Source organism: Giraffa tippelskirchi, chromosome 4, assembly GCF_054371585.1.
Source record: "Giraffa tippelskirchi isolate mGirTip1 chromosome 4, T2T-mGirTip1v1.2.pri, whole genome shotgun sequence".
Taxonomy (NCBI): Eukaryota; Metazoa; Chordata; class Mammalia; order Artiodactyla; family Giraffidae; genus Giraffa; species Giraffa tippelskirchi.
In genome coordinates this window covers 103618102-103641399 of record NC_137278.1, presented here as the reverse complement: position 1 = coordinate 103641399, position 23298 = coordinate 103618102, and the positions used below count along the sequence as shown (strand labels likewise).

The 23298-nt window shown below is 38.4% G+C and overlaps 1 protein-coding gene across 6 annotated transcripts in view; it reads left to right on the top strand.

Annotated features, from left to right (window-relative positions):
• Positions 1 to 23298, top strand: part of TSPAN8 (tetraspanin 8) — an 89444-nt gene that overhangs the window by 49185 nt on the left and 16961 nt on the right. Inside the window, exons 4-9 of one of the 6 annotated variants that reach the window (XM_081483977.1) lie at positions 1628 to 1765; positions 6152 to 6226; positions 6325 to 6432; positions 12836 to 12967; positions 16315 to 16398; positions 19756 to 20038. In XM_081483977.1, coding sequence (XP_081340103.1) covers positions 1628 to 1765; positions 6152 to 6226; positions 6325 to 6432; positions 12836 to 12967; positions 16315 to 16398; positions 19756 to 19809 — 591 coding nt within the window. In that variant the 3' untranslated portion in view covers positions 19810 to 20038. Of the gene's footprint in view, positions 1 to 1627; positions 1766 to 6151; positions 6227 to 6324; positions 6433 to 12835; positions 12968 to 16314; positions 16399 to 17830; positions 20039 to 23298 lie in introns of those variants that run through there. The other 5 variants (XM_081483975.1, XM_081483976.1, XM_081483981.1 and 2 more) reach the window with 5 other exon arrangements.

The window sequence follows — 23298 nt, the reverse complement described above, 5'->3', positions numbered from 1 at the left end:
TCCATCCGACCCTTCTAGATTATCACAGAGCACTGGCTTTGGGTTTCCTGCATCATACAGCAAATTCCCACTGATTCTACATTTTACATATGGCAATGTATATGTTTCACTACTACTCTCTCCGGTCATCAGCCCTCTTCTCCCCCCTCTACTGTGACCAAAAGTCTGTCCTTTATGTCTGCATCTCCTTTGCTGCCCTGCAAATAGGACCATCAGTACCATCTTTCTAGACTCTCTCTATATGCATTAAGAGTTATATTTGTCTTTCTCTTTCTGACTTACTTCACTCTGTATAATAAGCTCTAGGTCCATCCATCTCATTAGAACTGACTCAAATGCATTCCTTCTTATAGCTGAATAATATTCCATTTTGTATATACACCACAACTTCTTTATCCATTCATCTGTTGATGGACATCTAGGTTGCTGCTATGTCCTAGCTATTTTAAATAGCATATATAGCATATCTTCTTTATCCATTCATCCACTGATGGACATTTAGGCTGTTCCCATGTCTTGGCTGTTGTGAATAGTGTTGCTTTGAACATAAGGATGCATAGTTTTTTGAATTATAGTTTTATCCAGATATATGCCTAGGACTAGGATTGCTGGGTAATATGGGAACTCTATTTTTAGTTTTTGAGGAAACTCCATACTGCTTCCCATAGTGACTACACCAGCTTACATCCCACCAACCATGTAGGAGGGATCCCTTTTCTCCACACTCTCTCCCTCACTTTTTTGTAGACTTCATGATGGCCGTTCTAATTGATATATGATATCTCATTATAGTTTTGATTTGCATTTCTTTAATAGTTAGCTATATTGAGCACCTTTTCACATACGTGTTAGCCATCTATGTCCTCGTAGAAATGTCCATTTAGTTCTTCTGCCCATTTTTTAATTGGGTTGTTTTTGTTGTTGTTGCTGTTGATAGCATGAGCTATTTGGATCTTTTGTAAATTAATCCCTTGTAGGTCGCATTGTTTGCAAATATTTTCTCCCATTTTGTAGGTTGTCTTTTTGTTTTGTTTATGATTTCCTTTGCTATGCATAAGCTTGTAAGTTTGATGATATCCCATTTGTTTATTTTTGCATAGATTTATCTATTCTTGATTGCCATATAAATGGAATTATACAGCAGTCACTCTTTTGAATACGGTACATTTAGCTCAACATAATGTTTTAGAGATTTACTCATACTGTTGAGTCTATCAGTAGTTTGAGGAACTTAGGCTTTAAAATTTAACTAAACTACCATAAAAACATATTTATGATGCTATTTAGGTATAAAACACAAAATATGCAAATCAAAGATCACATCATGGATAAAACTACTGATCCTTCTAAACTTTTAAAAATGTTTGTTTGAAAAGCCTATTGCATTTCTTCCACCCAACATCCAATATAAATCTTCAAAAGGCATAAAATTGGAAACATTGTACAAGTAACACTTCAATAGAAGGCAAGCTCCTTAAAGGTAGGAATTTTTGCTTGTTTACACCACTATGGCATCTTGGTGTCTTAGAACAGGTTTTGGCACATAGTAGGTCCCCAGTGGATATTTATTGAATAACAAACATCAAGAAAAGGAATTTTCTGTCATTAATCTCTTTTTCATTTTCAGATTCTCACTCCAGGGGATGTGAACCTTAGCCCCTTTATTGCTGTGAATATGTTAATTTTTGTGGGTGCTGTCATCATGATTCTGGGTTTCCTGGGATGCTGTGGTGCAATGAAAGAAAATCAGTTCATGATAGTTTTGGTGAGTTTTCCCAGCACATCCTAATACCCAACCTTTAGACTTTGGAGGATTATCTCCCATCCCCATTATCTGTCAGAAGGACTTGTGAAGATTGATGTAACTCTCTCACTTTTATTTAGAGGGTTTGGTTGTGGAAGCTAATATAATTATCTCAAATTAGAGGATACCATGAGAGAAGTAATCCAAGTCTATGCCCCAACCAGTAACACTGAAGAAGCTGAAGTTGAATGGGTCTATGAAGACCTACAAGACCTTTTAGAACTAACACCCCAAAAGGACGTCCTTTTCATTATAGGGGACTGGAATGCAAAAGTAGGAAGTCACAAAACACCTGGAGTAACAGGCAAATTTGGCCTTGGAGTACAGAATGAAGTACGGAAAAGGATAACAGAGTTTTGCCAAGAGAATGCACGGGTCAGAGCAAACACCCTCTTCCAACAACACAAGAGAAGACTCTGCACATGGACATCACCAGATGGTGGAAACCGAAATCAGATTGATTATATTCTTTGCAGCCAAAGATGAAGAAGCTCTATAAAGTCAGCAAAAGCAAGACTGGAAGCTAATAGTGGCTCAGATCATGAACTGCTTATTGCCAAATTCAGACTTAAATTGAAGAAAGTAGGGAAAACCACTAGACCATTCAGGTATGACCTAAACCAAATTCTTTACAATTATACAGTGAAAGTGAGAAATAGATTTAAGGGACTAGATCTGATAGACAGAGTGCCTGATGAACTATGGACGGAGGTTCGTGACATTGTACAGCAGACAGGGATCAAGACCATCCCCATGGAAAATAAAATGCAAAAAAGCTAAATGGTTGTCTGAGGAGGCCGTACAAATAGCTGTGAAAAGAAGAGAAGTGAAAAGCAAAGGAGAAAAGGAAAGATATACCCATTTGAATGCAGAGTTCCAAAGAATAGCAAGGAGAGATAAGAAAGCCTTTTTCAGTGACCAGTGCAAAGATATAGAGGAAAACAATTTAATGGGAAAGACTAGAGATCTCTTCAAGAAAATTAGAGATACCAAGGGAACATTTTATGCAAAGATGGGCTCAATAAAGGACAGAAATGGTATGGACCTAGCAGAAGCAGAAGATATTAAGAAGAGATGGCAAGAATACACAGAAGAACTGTACAAAAAAGATATTCATGACCCAGATAATCACAGTGGTGTGATCACTCACCTAGAACCAGACATCCTGGGATGTGAAGTCAAGTGGGCCTTAGGAAGCATCACTACAAACAAAGCTAGTGGAAGTGATGGAATTCCACTTGAGCTATTTTGAATCCTAAAAGATGGTGCTGTGAAAGTGCTACACTCAGTGTGCCAGAAAATTTGGAAAACTCAGCAGTGGCCACAGGACTGGAAAAGGTCAGGTTTCATTCCAATCCCAAAGAAAGGCAATGCCAAAGAATGCTCAAACTACCGCACATTTGCACTCATCTCACATGCTAGCAAAGTAATGCTCAAAGTTCTCCAAGCCAAGTTTCAACAATATGTGAACCGTGAACTTCCAGATGTTCAAGCTGGTTTTAGAAAAGGAAGAGGAACCAAAGATCAAACTGCCAACATCCGTTGGATCATCAGAAAAGCAAGAGAGTTCCAGAAAAACATCTATTTCTGCTTTATCGACTATGCCAAAACCTTTGACTGTGTGGATCACAAACCGTGGAAAATTCTGAAAGAGATGGGAATACCAGACCACCTGACCTGCCTCTTGAGAAATCTGTATGCAGATCAGGAAGCAACAGTTAGAACTGGAAATGGAACAACAAACTGGTTCCAAATAGGAAAAGGAGTACTTCAAGGCTGTATATTGTCACCCTGCTTATTTAACTTATATGCAGAGTACATCATGAGAAATGCTGGGCTGGATGAAGCACAAGCTGGAATCAAGATTGCTGGGTGAAATATCAATAATCTCAGATGACACCACCCTTATGGCAGAAAGTGAAGAAGAACTAAAGAGCCTCTTGATGAAAGTGAAAGAAGAGAATCAAAAGTTGTCTTAAAACTCAACATTCAGAAAACTAAGATCATGGTGTACAGTCTCATCACTTCATAGAACCCATTAAGGAAGACTAACAAGTAAACAATTAGCTACAGCGAAGGTGGTACAAGAAGAAAAGAGCAATGATAGAGGAGGGAATTTTCAAGCTGGAAGCAAAAGTGGATAAGGTGATTGTATGGGTGAGGATGTGATGAGCTTTCCAGGGAGAGAGCCTGGCAGTACAATGCTAGCATCTTTGGGGAACTGAAAAATCTTGGGTATGGCTAGAGTGTGTAAGGACTATTTTCAGTAAATGATGGAAGGTGGGTCTGAGTGTGGACTAGCGTCAAATTACAGCCCATGCTAAGAAATGTCCATGTAAGGACATGAGATAATCAGATTTGTCCTTTAGAAATCTTCAAGGATAGATTGAGTTGAGATAACCGACAGATAATTCACTCTGAACACATACACAGTAGAAAATAATAAGTGGATATAGAAAAAAAATTTTTTTAATTCAAGTATTTATTAGATACAAATCTGACATAAGAGTTTATCAGAGCTCATCTGAACTTGTTTCTTCTCTAATAAAAGAAGTATTATGTCAGCCCCTGAACAAATATTTTTTAACTGATGGTTTATTATGAGACAAGGTAAAAGAGCGTTCAGCTCAGTCGCTCAGTCATATCAGACTCTTTGTGACCCCAAGGACTACAGCAAGACAGGCTTCCCTGTATGTCACCAACTCCTGGAACTTCCTCAAACTCATGTCTGTCGAGTCGGTGATGCCATCCAACAATCTCATCCTCTGTCGTCCCCTTCTTCTCCTGCCTTCAATCTTTCCCAGTATCAGGGTCTTTTCCAGTGAGTCAGCTCTTTGCATCAGGGGGCCAAAGTATTGGAGTTTCAGCTTCAGCATCAGTCCTTCCAATGAATATTCAGGACTGATTTCCTTTAGGATGGACTGGTTGGATCTCCTTGCAGTCCTAGGGACTCTCAAGAGTCTTCTCCAACACCACAGTTCAAAAGCATCAATTCTTCGGTGCTCAGCTTTCTTTATGGTCCAACTATCACATCTATGCATGACTACTGGAAAAACCATAGCTTTGACTAGATGGACCTTTGTTGTCAAAGTAGTGTCTCTGCTTTTTAATATGCTGTCTAAGTTGGTCATAGCTTTTCTTCCAAGGAGCAAGTGTCTCTTAATTTCATGGCTGCATCACTATCTGCAGTGATTTTGGAGCCCCCCCAAATAAAGTCTTTCACTGTTTCCACTGTTTCCCTGTCTGTTTGCCATCAAGTGATGGGACTGGATGCCATGATCTTACTTTTCTGAATGTTGAATTTTAAGCCAACTTTTTCACTTTATTCTTTAACTTTCATCAAGAGGCTATTTATTTCTTCTTCACTTTCTGTCATAAGCGTGGTGTCATCTGTGTATCTAAAGTTATTGATATTTCTCCTGGCAATCTTGATTCCAGGTGTGCTTCATCCAGCCTGGCATTTCTCATGATGTACTCTGCATATAAGTTAAATAAGCAGGGTGACAAACAGCCTTGACATACTCCTTTCCCGATTTGGAATTTGTAACCAGTCTGTTGTTCCATGTCCAGTTCTAACTATTGCTTCTTGATCTGCACACAGATTTCTCAGGTGGCAGGTCAGGTGGTCTGGTATTCCCATCTCTCTCAGCATTTTCCACAGTTTATTGTGATCCACACAGTCAAAGGCTTTGGCATAGTCAGTAAAGCAGAAGGAGATATTTTTCTGGAACTCTCTTGCTTTTTCAGTGAAAGAGCTTTAATGGAACTCTAATATCATCCCTGATGGTTGCTTTATGATTAATAAGGCCTCATTTGAAATTTGGGGACTTTAATTACTTGAGGAGCTTGGTTTTATGAAAACTAATTTGTGGGAAACTCTAAAATTAGAATTCAGTATATCTGAGGCAGATTTCAGGACTACATTTGTAAAAAGACTCCAGATTATTCTCGTAGTGGTAGAGACATTGTTTTGAAGTCAGTTCTGAAATTTGTCTTGAAGTTTGAGTTTGTATTTGATGAAGAAAAAAATCATATTCAAACAACTTCATTTGAGTTTTTGAACTTCCCTCCATTCAACATCGTACTGATGCCTACAATCCTATGACTCAATTTTAGTTTTAATCATTTTCCTTAGTCAGTCTCTGGAGCAAATGTTTTTGAGCAGTAATGGCTCCAACTTTGATTCTTGAGGTAGAGAGTGGAATAAATGAGGAGCATGGTTAATACTCCTACTGTGATTAGGATTCCTACTGCAGAAAGAAGCGCCGTGTCCAAAATGTCCCCAGGTAGTTACTGAATGTCCTGGGGGTAATATTGAATATATTTTCCTTTTCTTTTTTTTTTCAGTTTTTCATAGGACTGCTTATGATCCTACTCCTGCAGGTGGTGGCAGGTATCCTAGCAACTACTAGCAAATCTAAGGTGTGTACACATATTATACCTGACAGTTTTGGAAAAGTCTGAAAAATTGACATGCTACTTCCTGGCATGAATCATTTAACAGCATTCTCAATTTTCAGACTGAACAAGCTCTGAATAAGACTCTCCTGGCTAATGCACGTCTTTTGAGTTCAACAAATGAAAATGAAAGAGTATTCCAGAGAGTCTTTTCTGAACTTCAAGAAGAGGTAATTAGAACTTGTAGGTTATTTGAAGAGTTGGACATAGTTCTCCTTTTACTTAATTTTTAACAGATGTTTTCCTTAAGGATTGAAAAAATGTTTCCCTTTTACATATTTTGACCAATTATTCTGTCACTATGCAATAAGAAGAATCCGGGACTATTTCTAATTTTTTCTCCAGCTTCTTATGAAGTTCTGAGGTAGTTTAGGACAGATATTAAGAGGATATGTTTATGATAGATTAAGTCTCGATTGAGCCAAATCAATAATTGCTTTAATATTTACCATTTAGAAGGATAGTGTGTTTTGAATGCTTGGAATTTCCCTTCTTTCTTTCTCTGCCTCCATGCCCCACTTCTCTTTTAAAAATAATTATAGCTATTGTTTATTACTACTTAGTATGTATCAGATTTACATTCAATAGCTCACTTAATTCTGATGACAAGTCTATGAGATGGGTAATATCATTACCCTCATTATCTTTATTAGAGAGATGAGGGGATTACAACTTAGAGAGGCATGACAGCTAACAAGTGATGGGGTTGGAATTTGAATGCAGATCTGTCTGACTCATTAATTCTTTTTAATCAGTACACTAGCCTCCCTCCCCCCACGTATGTATGTATGTATGTATATTTACTTTGGCTACTTCACTGTCTTCAGGGTAAAGTCAAGATTCGGACAGAGGTTGAAGGTACTCTACTATCTGGCTCCTACCTCGTATTTTAACTTTACTAAAGACTACTCCATGAAGAAAGCACTCTGGTCCAACTAGGCTTGTCTACTCAGGATGTCTTAAATAATTCTGCCCTCCTGCCTTTGCATCATTCCTCATCCTTGGAATGTACTTACTACTTTTCTTTTTTTTTACTTGCTTTTTTAAAAAAAATTTTTTTAATTGTAGGATAATTACAATATTGTGATGGGTTTTGCCATATATCAGTATTAATTGGCCATAGGCATACATGTGTCCCCTCTCTTCGGAGCCCCCCTTTTCCCTCTATCTCTCCAGTTGTCACAGAGCACCAGCTTTGACTGCCCTGGGTCATACATCAAACTCCCACTGGCTATCTATTTTACATACGTTAATGTATATGTTTCAATGCTATTCTCTCAAGTCATACCACCCTCTCCTTCTCCCACTGAGTCCAAAAGTCTGTTCTTTCTTTACAAATACTACCTGTACTTGGAGACTTGACTGAAATATCGCTCTGTGAAACTCCTCCCCCCTACAGTTTATTTACTCAGGATTTCCATCATATTAATGACATGTAGCATTTATTTCACGTATGACATAGAAATCCTCAGAATTTGAGAGTAGAGCAGGATTTTACAGCACATTTAACCTGACTTGTCATTAACTGGGGCTTCCCAGGAGGTACTAGTGGTAAAGAACCCACCTGTCAATGCAGGTAGATGTGAGATGTGAGCTTCATCCCTGGGTCGGAAAGATCCCCTGGAGAAGGGAATGGCAACCCACTCCAGTTTTCTCACCTGGAGAATCCCATGGACAGAGGAGCCTGTTGGGCTACAGTCCTTGCACATGACTGAAGTGACTTAGCACACGCATCATTAACTGAAGTTTTTTATATTTATGTTCATCCACCTTTTAATTAAATATGGAAGAGCTGACAGTTTGCCCATTTTGCCCATCCCATCCATTCCCTTTGCATCTAAGTCTGATGATTAATGTGTTTTTTCTTAATTTGAAACAAAATCTTTCTCCCCTAAAATTTATATAATTTAGTTTTAGTTCTTCCTTATGGAGTTGCAGAGGAAAAAGAAAATCTGCTTCTACATATTGCAACTTTTTCTTTGAAACTGGCTTATTGTATGACTTCTAAGAGCTTTGATTTTCAAGTCAAAACATCCTAACATCCCTGGTTTCTTGAACTATTTATCAGATGACATTTCCCCCAGAGCCCAGTTCCTATTTGGATAGACTCCAGCTAGTAAAAATTCTGCTTAAAGCATCGTTTCCAGGAGCTGAAACCTTATATGAGTTAGTCCCTGTTTAGCTTCCTCTGTGTTGTGTTTCTCCTAGCTCAGCCAGAGCTGCATTCCTTGATCCTCTCTCCTCCTGGATCATTCCCACTTTAGGGTCCAGATTAATCCAGGTTTAAAAGCAGAAAGAATTTAGGCAACTCAGCTTCTCCACGGGGAAGGGCCAAGCATCCTTGATTTTCCCTGTTAATCTAGGACAAAATATACTACAGGACAAATATACTGGGTCTCTGGGTGGGTCCTGAGTTACATTCACTGCATGTTGTCCCTGGTGTCCAAGGTCTTAGTGTCATCCATGGGATTCTAAATGTTCTGTTTGTTGTAGCACAATTCTTTTTTTTAATATATGTATATTTATACTTTTCTTCTGAAGACAATACACTTACTGTCAGATATTTTGATACTGAAGCTGAAGCTTCAATAATTCCGCCACCTGATGTGAAGAGCCGACTCGTTGGAAAAGACCCTAATGCTGGAGAGATTGGGGGCAGGAGGAGAAAAGGGCAACAGTGGATGAGATGGGTGGATGGCATCACTGACTCAATGGACATGAGATTAGGCAAACTCATGTTTGGGAGATAGTGAAGGACAGGGAAGCCTGGGGTGCTGCAGTCCATGGACTTGCAAAGAGTTGGACACGACCTAATGACTGAACAACAGCAGCAAATACTTGCTTTACAATGTTGCATGAGTTTCTGTTGTACAATGAAGTGAATCAGCTATTTGTACACATACCTCCCCTCTTGAGCCTCCCTCACACCCCTCCTCCCAGCCCTCTAGGTCATCACAGAGCGCTGAGCTGAGCTTCCTGTGTGTGGCACAGTTCTGAATGATTTCCGTGCATGAATTCTGTGCCTGAAGCTTCTTGGGTCCACATGACTGTGTCTCTTTTACAGTATTGTCTATTCTGGTTTTTGTTTGTTTTACAATATATATCCACCAGACCTTTCTTTTCTATTTTTTAGTAATGCTTCTTTGGAAAAAGAAAACTCTGACTGGGTGACCTGGGGTCCCATCACACAGAGATAATTTGTAGTTCCTAAGTGATTATCTTTTGGGTTTTCAGGGAATTCCCACACAAATTCTCTGCTAATATATTAGTAGAATGTGCCCATCTTGCATTCTTGGAAATGACTATTTGTATCATTCACTGAGAAGCGCCTTGTTCATCCAATGCCATCACACTTTCAATACATCCCAACCAACTTCTTCCCCAGCTGCTCCCACACCTGATCTGGTGACTAGATTCCAAACCATGTTTACCCTTTCTACCTCCTGCTCTGTCTCCTGTGTATCTCTATGCTGTCCTAAGGGATACTGTATTCCAAAAATGGATTGATCTGTGAGTGTATATAGTGGGATTTATATTCTTTTTCATCTGCTATGTCTATATCAGTTAATATCATTCAAGTTTATTTAATCAAAAAGAGTGAGCAATTGATTGTGTCTACTGTGGAAGCAAGAAAAGAAATTGTTTCAAGATTACTCTCTTTGCTAATATTGATTGACCTTGAAACCATCTGAAGTCTCCAACTCTTTGTCATGTGAATATCTAATGAGTCATATATTTGTGCAAGTGAATCTTTGAGCCAAATCACAAGGCTTTATATCTGCCACAGCTGGACCTGCTGAAGGCCATTGTGTGAAATATCTTTGGAACTCCACTTTGTATTCATGTGTATTAATCATCATTCCCATCTCTATATCAACTATAGAGTTGAAAAGGTATTTTCCATAATGTTATCTAAAGTATTCATATTAGTGTTGAACAGATCCTGTTCACGTGAGAGTGTAAAGGAAGCAATAACAACCACCACCACAAAACACAATCAACAATGATGACAACATATGTTAAGTACTTTCTAGCCCAGGCATTGGGCTAAACACTTCATATCTTCACATGGATATTCTAATTTTATCTTTACAACAAATCTATGAATTAGATCCTATCATTAAAAACTATCGTTATCTGTATTTTACAGATGAAGAAACTGTGGCATAGAGAGGTTTAAGGAACGTGAGTAACATGGTCACCCAGTAAGTGAAAGTCCTTTTGATATTCTTGTATGGCAATGCATCTGAGCCTTAGAAAACCACCCAGTCTTGGTTCTATTTTCTTAAGCAATTTTTTTCTTCTTTTCTGCATGAAAAGTTTTGTCTCAAATTAGAGCAAATATGACAAGATGAGAGAGAATTACCTCTCACTTTCATCTAATAATACTATGACCCATTACTCTGAGTCATTGGGCTTATTGCTTTCTTGATTTCCTTTCCCAAACATGACCACAACTTCCCTTAGTGTTTGCCCATGTTTGGTTTGCCCTAGGAAGCATCACTTCAAACAAAGCTAGTGGAAGTGATGGAATTCCAGCTGAGCTATTTCAAATCCTAAAAGATGATGCTGGTAAAGTGCTGCACTCAATATGCCAGCAAATTTGGAAAACTCAGCAGTGGCCACAGGACTGGAAAAGGTCAGTTTTCATTCCAATCTTAAAGAAAGGCAGTGCCAAAGAATGTTCAAACTACCATACAATTAATTCATTTCACATGCTAGCAAAGTAATGCTCAAAATTCTCTAAGCTAGGCTTCAAAAATACATGAACCAAGAACTTGCAGATGTTAAAGCTGAATTTAGAAAAGGAAGAGGAACCAGAGATCAAATTGCCAACATCTATTGGATCATCGAAAAAGTAAGAGAATCCCAGAAAAACATCTTATTCTGCTTCATTGACTATGCTGAAGCCTTGACTGTGTGGATCACAACAAACTGTGGAAAATTCTTCAAGACCTGGGAGTACCAGACCACCTTACCTGTCTCCAGAGAAACCTGATGGTCAGGAAGCAACAGTTAGAACTGGACATGGAAAAACAGACTGTTTCAAAATTGGGAAAGAAGAACATCAAGGCTGTATGTTGTCACCCTGCTTATTTAACTTCCATGCAGAGTACATCATGAGAAATGCTGGGCTGGATGAAGCATAAGGTGGAATCAAGACTGCCAGAAAAAGTATCAATAACCTCAGATATGTAGATGACACCACCCTTATGGCAGGAAGCAAAGGGGAACTAAAGAGCCTCTTGATGAAAGTGAAAGAGGAGAGTGAAAAAGTTGTTTTGAAACAAAACATTCAAAAAATGAAGATGGCATCTGGTCCCATCACTTCATGGTAAATAGATGGGGAAACAATAGAAACAGTGAGAGACTTTATTTTCTTGGGCTCCAAAATGACTGCAGATGGTGACTGCAGTCATGAAATTAAGACATGCTTGCTCCTTGGGAGAAAATCTATGACCAACCTAGACAGCATATTAAAAAGCAGAGGCATTACTTTGTCGACAAAGGTCCGTCTAGTCAAAGCTATGGTTTTTCCAGTAGTCATGTATGGATGTGAGAGTTGGACTATAAAGAAAGCTGAGCACTGAAGAATTGATGCTTTTGAATTGCGGTGTTGGAGAAGACTCTTGAGACTTGGACTGCAAGGAGATCCAACCAGTCCATCCTAAAGGAAATCAGTTCTGAACATTCACTGGAAGGATTGATGCTGAAGCTGAAGCTCCAATACTTAGCCACCTAATATGAAGAGTCAGCTCATTGGAAAAGACCCTGATGCTGGGAAAGATTGAAGGCAGGAGGAAAAGGGGATGTCAGAGGAAGAGATGGTTGGATGGCATCACTGACTAAATGGACATGAGTTTGGGCAAGCTCCAGGAGTTGGTGAAGGATAGATAGGGAAGCCTGGCATGCTGCTGTCCATGGAGTCACAGAGTTGAACATGACTGAGCGACTGAACAACAACCAAATGTTTGGTTTATTTTAGGCCTTAACCTTTCTGACATTATTCTAAGAATTTCATCCTTCATTTTCCCCTCCTTGCTGTTTTACAGATGGCTATGTAAAATTCAATCTCATGGAAGGCTGATTGAGTTCTTTGGGTTTTGAGATGCCTCTCACTCTTCTCCCCTTTTTCTCCAAAAGTTATCAAAGGTCATGAAATAGAAATTTCACCTTATAAACCTCTCATATTTTTTAAGTAAAAGCACTTTAAAGAAACTTTGACTCTCTCATGAGCCCTCTGGAAGCTTATTTCCTAAGATATAAGAAACATAAATCTGATTCTGCCTCTCTTTTGTCATTAAAAAGTAGAAGGTGAGTGCTTCATATTTTTTCCAAGTTCTTCAGACTTTTGCACCTGAAACTTTATTTTTTCTCCATTGATATGAAGTCCAAAATGGAATATTCTTTCATTCTTGTTTCTACATTCAAGGAGGTAGGTGAGGTTACTCACATAATATTCTGGTATAAGAAGCATCTTTATAGTGATTTCAAAAGAATGTGATTCAATGTATTGACAGTGTTTTTATCCTCTCTAGTGACTGTTTTTCACATCTACTTTTCATCAAACAGTTAAAATGTTGTGGTTTGGTCAATGGAGCTTCTGATTGGGGAAGTAATTTTCAATACTATTACAAGACATGTGAATGTCCAAGTGAATCAAATTCTTGTACACAGTATAGAGGAAAAACTATTTACAAACAGGTGAGAACAAATCAAATTTGGCATAGTAAATGGTTCTGTTATTTTATTCACAATAAAAGTCTCTACAAAATATTAAATTGCACCAATTACAATGGGAATCTTGATATAAAAGTCCCAGGAGTTTCCCTGGGAAATAAAAAATAAATCCTTTTTTAAAGATAAAAGCAGATATAAAAAAATAAAAGTATTTTATTTCTTCTATGAGTATCGCATCATTTAAACTCAACTTTACTAGATGAAAGAATCATTCTGCTGCAAAGGGAGGCAAAGTACAAACTAACAGATAAAATTTATTTTGTCCTCTCTTTGGTGACTTTAATAATTTTTCTCCACTATATTTTTTTTCCTATTTTAACATATGCTTTAGAAATCTATATTTTTACTTTAATTTTCAAAGTAAAGCTTTCTTTTTCTAATCAAAGTTTTCCTTTCTCAAGTAATTGTATTGAATGTAGAAAAATAACTTTGGCTTTAGAGAGTTCAGCTCTGAATTTTAAATGTATCTACCAGTTTGCCTAATTATTGTTCCAGTTGAGAAGTTGCTTCATACCTTTAAAGTCAATGAAAACTTGGGTTTGTCTTTCATGTGTTATAGATGACATATTTATGTTACTTGCAGGTGTTAATACGTGGATGTCATATTCCTTATTATTGCTTAATTCATCAAATATTTATTGACCACTTCCTATGTGCTGGCCTTCTATCAGCTGCTGGATATCCATTCCTAAATATGCTGCAATGTCTGCACTCATGAAGTGAATGCTCTCATAGGGAAGAGAGAAAAATAACTAGGCAACTGTAATCCAATGAACTACTGGTATTTCTTGGATAGGGACAGCCACAAGATATCTAACCCCATCTAACTCAGTCTTTGGAGTTCGAGATACAGCTTCCTGGAGGACATGATATCTAATCCTTACCATAGGGTTTTACATAACTTATTCCTTCTTCCTGGAAGAAACTTTGGATGGATGTGTACAAAAATAACAGTTGATATTAATGTTTCATTTATTTGTTACTATTCTTTGGTGCCTACTATGTGTCAGATAGGCTTCCCTCATAGCTCAATTGGTAAAGAATCTGCCTGCAGTGCAGGAGACCCGGGTTCAATTCCTGGGTTGGGAAGATCCCATGAAGAAGAAAATGGCAAACCGCTCCAGTATTCTTGCCTGGAAAGTCCCATGGACAGAGGAGCCTGGCAGGCTATAGTCTGTGGGGTCACAAGAGTCGGACATGACTTAGTGACTAAACCACCACCACCATGTGTCAGATAGACCCTTGCTAGAATTAGACATACTTTTGGACCCTCTAGGAGATTATAGTCTAGTTGGGAAAGAGATACATGAAAAGATATTTTATTTCAATGGGTTAATTTCTATAATACCTAAAGATTTATTTTCAATCTAGCATTGGTTGAGTACTGACTACTGAGGTTAATTATATATTAGGAAATAAAAAGTATCTCAGGGGAAACATCTCACCTGTTGACTATCATAGCCTGTTTACTAACGAGTTGGTCAAAATGTTCATTCAAGTTTTTCTGTAACATCTGCAAGATGTTATGAAAAAACCCAAATGAACTTTTTGGCCAACCAAATAGTTTTATCAAAATGAAGAAGACTGTTCTGAAGAGAAATTGCTGTTCCAAGTATTTAAAGTAAAATATTGGGGGGGGGGCATTATCCATCAGATTACAGAGCTACCAAAGTGATCTGACTAAAATTTTTTATTATTAATTTTTATACTCCTCTCTGTTCTCCTTCTCTCCTCATGATTTTAGTGACACAATCTCCACAAGAAAGAGAGGGAGTAAATATGATGTTAACAAATGCAGTGCCCTCTTAGGTTAATGAGGGAATTAGTAAATTAAATTGAAGATTGCTATCTGTGTCCTGTTAACGATTCAACTCAAAGGTATCTTTCCTGAGGATAGATTTTGAAAAGCCCTAGTATTATCCTGAAAAATAATAGATATTCCCTCCAAATTCACACATAATTCAGCTGAAGATAAGCTTATGGTTGCACCAGTTTCCCAAAAGGAAGATCATAAAGTCATAAAATACTTTTGTCTACCTTGTGTCATTTGAAAGAAGTCTGGAAAAATAAGAAATCTGGAATGTCCATAATTCACATTTTCCCCCTTCCCTTTTGCCAAGATAACGGGATTATCTAGAGGGAAAGGAGGGAGAAAACACCTAAAATATAATGAATGTGACTCAGTAGATATCATTAATCTCATAGTTTACCTTGAATGATATAATAATTTCCTCTAAAGGTTACCATTTTGAATCAGATGAGAATCGAGAAATCTATTACATTCAGGAATGCAGGGAAAAAAAACTGTTTTACTCAACCACATGGAGAACTTTTATTTAACAAACAGCAATATTTTGTTAACCTTTTGCACTTATAAGACTATCATAGGAATAATATATTTTCTGGCAATACAGACAATACCACTATTATATTGCAAATTATTTTTCCATTTTAAAAATTATCCACATAATTTACAATTGCTGAAATTTTTAGGTCTGGCCTAAAATATTTTTTAATGAATTTATTTTTAATTGTAGGATAATTGCTTTACAATGCAATCCCTATCAAACTACCAATGGTATTTTTCACAGATCTAGAACATAAAGTTCACAATTTGTATGGAAATACAAAAGACCCTGTGCAGCCAAAACAATCTTGAGAAAGAAGACTGGAGCTAGAGGAATCAACCTGACTTCAAACTATACTAAAATAATTTGAGTTTGATATTTCATACTGCTTTGAATAAATGTTTAAAAATGTGGCAGAGAGACAATTTTCTAAATTCTGTTTTTTGTTTAAGGAAAGAATGTAACAGTAGATATAATGATTTTTTTTTTCCTTTTTAAGGTAAAAATAACCCTGAGACATATTAAGGGATTTTTGAAAAAGAACTTGTTTTAAAAATGAAAATCTACACTATAATCAGCTGAAACCTCAACCAGGGAACTCTCTGCTGCAGGTTACAAACCTAAAAGATACACAGTCAAGGTGATAATAGCTCTAAAATGAACAATCAGAATTTAGGACAAAATGAATATTTATAGCTAAATAGTCCTAGATTCAGTAATTAGGAAGTTGAAGCAAAACTTTGTTCCTCAAATGCTTCCTAATGTATGAACAAACCACAACAGTTACAACCTTTTAGAGGCACAGGGTAGGAGCTAGAGTAATAGGAATAATCCAGTTCCTTTTTGTTGAGTGTATTCCTTGATAACCATGTAAAAAGTCAACCCAATGAATAAAAATCTGTACATATTAAAACAAGGTCAAAATTTGGTAAAAATTAATTGTTTATATTTTGTTTTTAACAGTCATGCTTTGCCTCGATTAACCAAATATTTTCAAGACATCTTTTCATAGTTATTGCACTAGCGTTTGGACTGGCGGTTATTGAGGTACAGTATTATCTTGCATTATTCATTCTTTGTTTATTCCCTTGTTTGTTCATTAATTTTTCTAACAAATGTATGAAGAGCCAAATACAAACCAGGTGCTCCAGAAAAGCACTGGGTACCAAGTGCCTAAGGCCCAGCAGCTGCATCTATCATCCTTGGGTCTGGGGAGGGGATTATAATCTTAGGAATTCAGCAGGGCTGAAGCTATTATTTCTGAATGATTTCTCTCCTGGGGGAGAAAATGGAATTAGTTTCCACACAGTTTTTAGTCCCAGCTATTCTTTTCCCATTGAAAACTAGCACAGAGTTAATGCTTCTTCATTTGAAGAAACAGCACCAAACAAAATGAAAATATAAACTTTACAATTTTTTATCTCTCTTCCTGATTTTGAAACAGAAAATAACTGAGCTCAGAAGTGTGGAGAGCTATTTTCCTGCTATTCTTTTATAGAGAAATCTAACAAGTTTTAAAAGTTAGATAGTTGACTTTGATTTTCTCACTGTAAGGACTATGGACTCACTTGGAGAAGTTTTTAAGGAAGCTTTGCTTGAGATATCTGCATTTGCTCTCATCAATTTGATTATTGACTTTAAAAGAAGAATTCTGTATAGGTTTTTATCTTGATGGGGCCTCCTGGCAGGACTTTCACAAAAACTGAAGGAATTTTTCTTTTATGTGACCTGAAATTCTTTGCAAAAAGATGAAATAAAACTGTTTCAGGGAAGTGTTTTGGAATCAATAATTAGATCTTGCTAATTTAGATATCAAGTGAGTTAAATTCACTCACAACCCACGTCAGGGGCTTGGCAAGAATCCTAACGGTGTAAGGTGTCTCCCTAGTTAACACCACTGTAGGCTGGTTTGCTCAGTGAAGTGACTTCTGCTTCCCTCTCACAAACGCTGCCCAACGTTCTCCTTGGGTTTTCTGGCAGCTTTTACCTCTCTTGCGCCACATCACTGTCTGAGAGGAATTTTAGCAGAGATTGAAGCAATTTAGTATCCTAATTGTCATTTAGGTTACTGGTGGACTTTCCCAGCCAAACCATAAGAGACAGGGCTAGAACTATGAGCAGCAAATTGGGCTGTTAAGCCTGACCTCCTTGTGCGTGCTAAGTCACTTCAGTTGTGTAAGACTCTTTATGACTCTATGGACTGTATCCCGTCAGGCTCCTCTGTCCATGGGATTCTCCAGGCAAGATACAGGAGTGAGTTGCCATACCCTCCTCCAGACCTCCTTCTAGCCCAAATGAATAGGTCCAGATATGAAGCATTCTTGGTTGGTAGATGTGGCTGCCTTTCTTTACATCTAATATATGACCAAAATCAAATGATGCTGGGCAATAAGTCTATTTCTCTCTATTCTGCCCATTATAAAAGTTCCTTTGTTTCTCTTCTTTGTATTTTTTTAAATTAATTTCTTTGGCTTACCAGGTCTTAGTTGCTGCATGTGGGATCTGGTTTCCTGAGCAGGGATTGAACCTGGGCCCCCTACATCGGGAGCGCCGAATCTTAGCCACTGGATCACTGGGGAAGTCTCCGAAAGGATTTATTCTCTATCTATGCTAAGTCACTTAGTCGTGTCCGACTCTGTGCGACCCCATAGACGGCAGTCCATCAGGCTCCCCGTCCCTGGGATTCTCCAGGCAAGAACACTGGAGTGGGTTGTCATTTCCTTCTCCAATGCATGAAAGTGAAAAGTGAAAGGGAAGTCGCTCAGGCGTGTCCGACTCTTAGCGACCCCATGGACTGCAGCCTACCAGGCTCCTCCGTCCATGGGATTTTCCAGGCAAGAGTTACTGGAGTGGGGTGTCATTGCCTTCTCCAAGGCACTGGAATTCTCATTACTGAGTTAAACAGCCGAACTATGATATCTCTCCTTACTTGACTATAGCAATGTACAAGCACAAAAAAAGATCAGTACTTTATCTCTTCACTTTAATTAAGAAAAGAAAAAAGAAAAGAAAAAATCCATTGACACTGATAGTCACCACTTGTAGACTAAAAGTTATACTGACAAGAGGTTCCAGGAATGGAGCAGTTAAATAAGAGCAAAAAATAATTTTACATTTTTTAGATGGCTTCAGAATATGGGCGCTTGTGCACATTACTTAGCAAGATTATCCTGAGTCTCAGCGTACAGTACTGTAGGATGAATCTCTTAATTATTGCCTATTTTTGTGAACAATGATACGTTTTCTTTTCAGAGGCAGTGAAATGCAGGAAAGTGTGATATTAACTGTCTAGTCTGTTGATGCATGGTGGGCTTCTGTTTCAAGTTTGCAACAGCAAAAGTGATAGCTGCCTCATCCCACTGTCTTGGACATATTCTTTCTTCTTTCCTGGTACTGGTCTCCCAGATTTAAGGCTTGGGAGCAAAGCAAAAGACTAAATTGTAACATTTTCTCAAGTCATTCTAAAAGAATGACTTTTAGAACTTTCAGAATGAAAGTTATTATATTCACAGAGAATTGGTGTTGATATATATATATGTATTTTTTTTTGTAAGAAAAAAATATTGGGCAGAAGTTTTCATTTGGAGGGCATTTCCAGGAAAGAAATAGTGAGCAGGACATCTTAGTACAGTGGGAGCACTGGAGATGACTCAGCATAAATGGCGTCTCACCCTTTCTCTGCCTCTCGGAGGAGGAGGCTGATGGAGCCAAAACTTTCCATCCACAGTACACACAGGTCCTTTCTGTCATTTCTGCATCAAAGCCACAGCATGCCACTCACCAACTTCAGAGCCAATTAGGCACTGTTTTGAGGTCCCTTATTCTTGGGGGAGTCACTTAATGAGATCGAAATTATGCCCCAGATTTTCAGCTGCGCATTCTCACTTCAAAGGAAGTTCCTGAATGTTGCTATTCCCCTTAGATTTAGAAGCTTTATAAGAAAAAACGTTACTCCCCCCCCCATTCTTCTTGGAGATGCCTAAAAATATGGCAAGAGAAATTCTAGACTCCTTGATTTTTACGTGGATGATCTAAACCAGATGAAAGAAGCAATCGGTGTCTTTAGCCTCAGAGGCCTGAGTTCCTCGGAGTTCCAGGGCCACGACCTACAGAAGGGTGTGTGTGTTTCAGAAGGTTAGATTGCTCCGGTGGCAGTGCTACTGCATGATCAAACAGGGCCAGATAGAGGCAGACTGCCAGCTGAAAACCCTGATTAAGACAAAAAATACTCAGAAGCTTTCTCAATGTTAGACTCTCTAATTTCCCAATAAGAGAGATAACTTAGATTAATAATATTAGAATTGTCAGTAGCCAGAATTTTTTCATAAATAAAGTTCTTTTTATTTATAATATCTCTAGTGTTTCCCTTAAATTCCACATTGCTTCTATCACTCTATTTTCTAGGTATTTGGTCTGATATTTTCTATTGTCCTGTACTGCCAGATGAGGAAGCAATAAAACTGTGGATGTGTCAAGCCATCATCGATCAAACCCCTTTGAAATTTTACTTTGGAGTTGTAACTTTAAATATATGAGTGCCATGTTAAGAGCAGCTTTCCTATTAAAATGTATCATTTAGCTGGATCACAGAGATATTCCTGTCATATTGAACATATTTAAAATTTCAGAGACACAAGAAAATTATATGACTGTGCATTTTCCCCCAAAATAAAAGTAATATTCTTTACTTTGGTGCAATCCTGTCTGATTATTTTGTTCAGGTGGTACTGAACACAGCTTAAAACATTCATCTGGAGCCACCCAGTGGAATAATAATCTCTGAGTAACAGGGCCATAGTTAGTCAGGACTGTGCCTCTAGGCTTTTCAAAAGCAACACTCTCTCATGAGATGTATCAACCATTGGTGATAAGATTGAATTAAGCGTCATGTTGGAAGATTGAGAGTGGCCCAGCGAAGAGTCACCACTTCTTGTCTATGTTTACTGGTGGTGTCTTGCCATTAGTTTGCCAGTCTTGCCAGTGTTTACTAATGGGGTCTCCTTTTCTTTCTGTTGTGAGGACAAGAAGATGCTTCCTTTCCAGCCAGTGAATTGCTGGTTTGTCTGTGGATTTTCCTCTGGGACATAGTTATAAGTGCTTTTATCTTTTTAATTCTCATGAGCATTTTTGCATTTTACTTTATATTGAGGTATAATACCCACACAATAAGGGCTTCTCAGGTGGTGCTAGTGGTAAAGAACCCACCTGAGAACACAAGACATGAGAGATGTGGGTTCGATCCTTGGGTCAGGAAGATCTCCTTGAGGAGGCATGGCAACCCTCTCCAGTATGCTTGCCTGGAGACTCCAATGGATGGAGGAGCCTGGCAGGCTGCAGTCCATGGGATCTCAAAGAATCGGACACAACTGAAGAGACTTAGCATGCACGCACATGTGCATATACACAATAAAGTGTACAAATCTCAAGTATTCACTACCTGGATAGTATGCACTGTCCAGATGAAGATACAGAACATCTCCAGCACACCAGACACCCTCCATGTTACCCTCCACTGTGGGGCATGCTAAAGCTGGGTTTCACTGTGTCGACTAAAAAAAGATGTACAACTTGAGAGTTGTGAGTTGAGTTTTATTTGGGGCAAAATAAGGACTGCAGCCCAGGAGGCAGCATCTCAGATAGCTCTGAGAGACTGCTCCAAGTTGGCAGTGGGGGAAGGTCAATATATAAGGTTTTAGTGAAGGGGGAGTTCAATACCATGAAGCACTCATTTTACAAAAGGTTTTTTTGTTAGTCATGAGGATCTGATGTCACCATGAACAGATTTAGTGCTTCTCTAGATATGAGGAGATGCAAGGATTCAGATCATAAAATCTGTTCCTAGAAACATCCGACCATCTAAAGACCTGTCCCACCAGATTCCCTGGAGCACAGAGTGCCTCACCCCACCCTGAACTCCCTCAGAGATTGTTGAAGGTCAACAGCTATAGCAGCATGGGGTTCAGTCTCCATAGAGGCAGATGGCAAATGCCTTTGTTGTTCAGTCGTTGGCAATGCTCTTGGTAAGTGCCAATTTGTAGTTCACAACTGACTTGTCAGAGCAAAATCTATACATATACATATACATCTCTTCCCATGTTCATGCTCAGTGACATCACATTAGCACCTTGAAATACCATTGTGGGAGTATTTAAGTATTTACATCATAGAAATTCTGTAAGATCAGGGCATTTTGTTGGAGTACTGGTTGTTAAACATTTATCAATACACCACTACCCTTCAGCAAATAAATTTCTATGGCTATCAATTTATTTTGCTCCTTCTTGAACTTTCTACAAATAGAAAGTAAAGTCTGCATTCTAGCTTCTTTTGCTCAACATTTTGTGAGAGTCATCTATATTGTTTCATGTCACTTTAGTTTATTCTCATTGCTGAGAGGGCAACAGGCAGGAAGGCCACGGGTCTCCAAACAGAGGACACAGGCTACAAGTGTCAGACATTTTTTCTCTCTCTCTTAAGTGGCAGGAGGAAACAAATTACAAGTGTTAAGATTTTTTTCCCCCTTCTCTATACAAATTCAAAAAGAGGTTTCTCTTAAAATTTTGTGTTGCCATGACGACACCTGGCTCTACCTGAACTTAACTTTTCTCAAACCTTGAGCTAAGCAGTGCGTTTTTCTTATAGAAATGTTTGTCTTAAGCTATATTAATGTACTATGTATTTACCTTAGACTCTGTCTTCGAGTTGGTTCCGCCTAAGACTCAGAACCGACTTAACAAACCAGTACGTTTTACTCATACATTGTTCTCCTAATCTATGTTAATGAAACTCTATATTTACTTGGAAATCTGCCTTTCTTCAAGATTCATGTCAATTGTTTTATGGCCCGGGATGACTCACCTGGTGCCAATGTTATCTCAAAATTCATGTTGTGGGTGAGGAGCTTGGTGCCACTCTGAGTTTTGAGATATCTCCTTTCTGTAATTAACAACCTGCTAGTAGCTATATAACATGTGGCTAAAGACTAGCAGGGGGGCACTCTTTCTGCCCTCTTCTGATGTCAGAAGTTTTCTATATCTTTGTTATACTTTAATAAAACTTTATTACACAAAAGTTCTGAGTGATCAAGCCTTGTCACTGGCCCTGGATTGAATTCTTCTCCCCTGGAGGCCAAGAGTCCCTGCGTCTTTCGTGGTTCAACAACAACCTTTCAGTGCTATGTAGTTTCTCATGATATATGAATATATCACAGTGTATTCATCTGTCCTCTTGTTGATGGGCATTGGGTTTGCTTCCAGTTTGGTGCTATTGTGAGTAACGGTGCTATTCACCAAATCTGAAGCAAACCCAATGCCATACACTGTGAACATGAGGATGGATAAATACACTGTGATATATTCATATAAGGTGCTATAAACATTCCTTTGGGGCTTCCCTGGTAGCTCAGCTGGCAAAGAAACTGCCTGTGATGCAGGAGACCCCAGTTCAATCCCTGGGTTGGGAAGTTCCCTTGGAGAAGGGATAGGCTACCCACTCCAGTATTCTTGGGCTTCCCTGGTGACTCAGACCATAAAGAATCTGTCTGCAATGCAGGAGACCTGTGTTTGATTCCTGGGTTGGGAAAGTCCCCTGGAAGAGGGCATGGCAACCCACTCCAGTATTCTTGTCTAGAGTATCATCATGGACAGAGGAGCCTGGCAGGCTACAGTCCATGCGGTTTCAAAGAGTCAGACACAACTGAGTGACTAAGCACAGCACAAACATTCTTTTACATCTTTTGGTACATATATGTATTCATTTCTAGGTAGACATGCAGGAGTGGAATTGCTTTGCATACAAATACTGTAATTAGATTTCATAGAGTCTGTCAAGAAATTTTATAAGTGGCTATACTAATCTATCCTCATAGTGGGAAAATATGATAGATTTAGTCTCCTCTTCTGAGGAGGAGGATGAGGAAGTAGATGAAGTAGACCAGCGTAGCCTGCA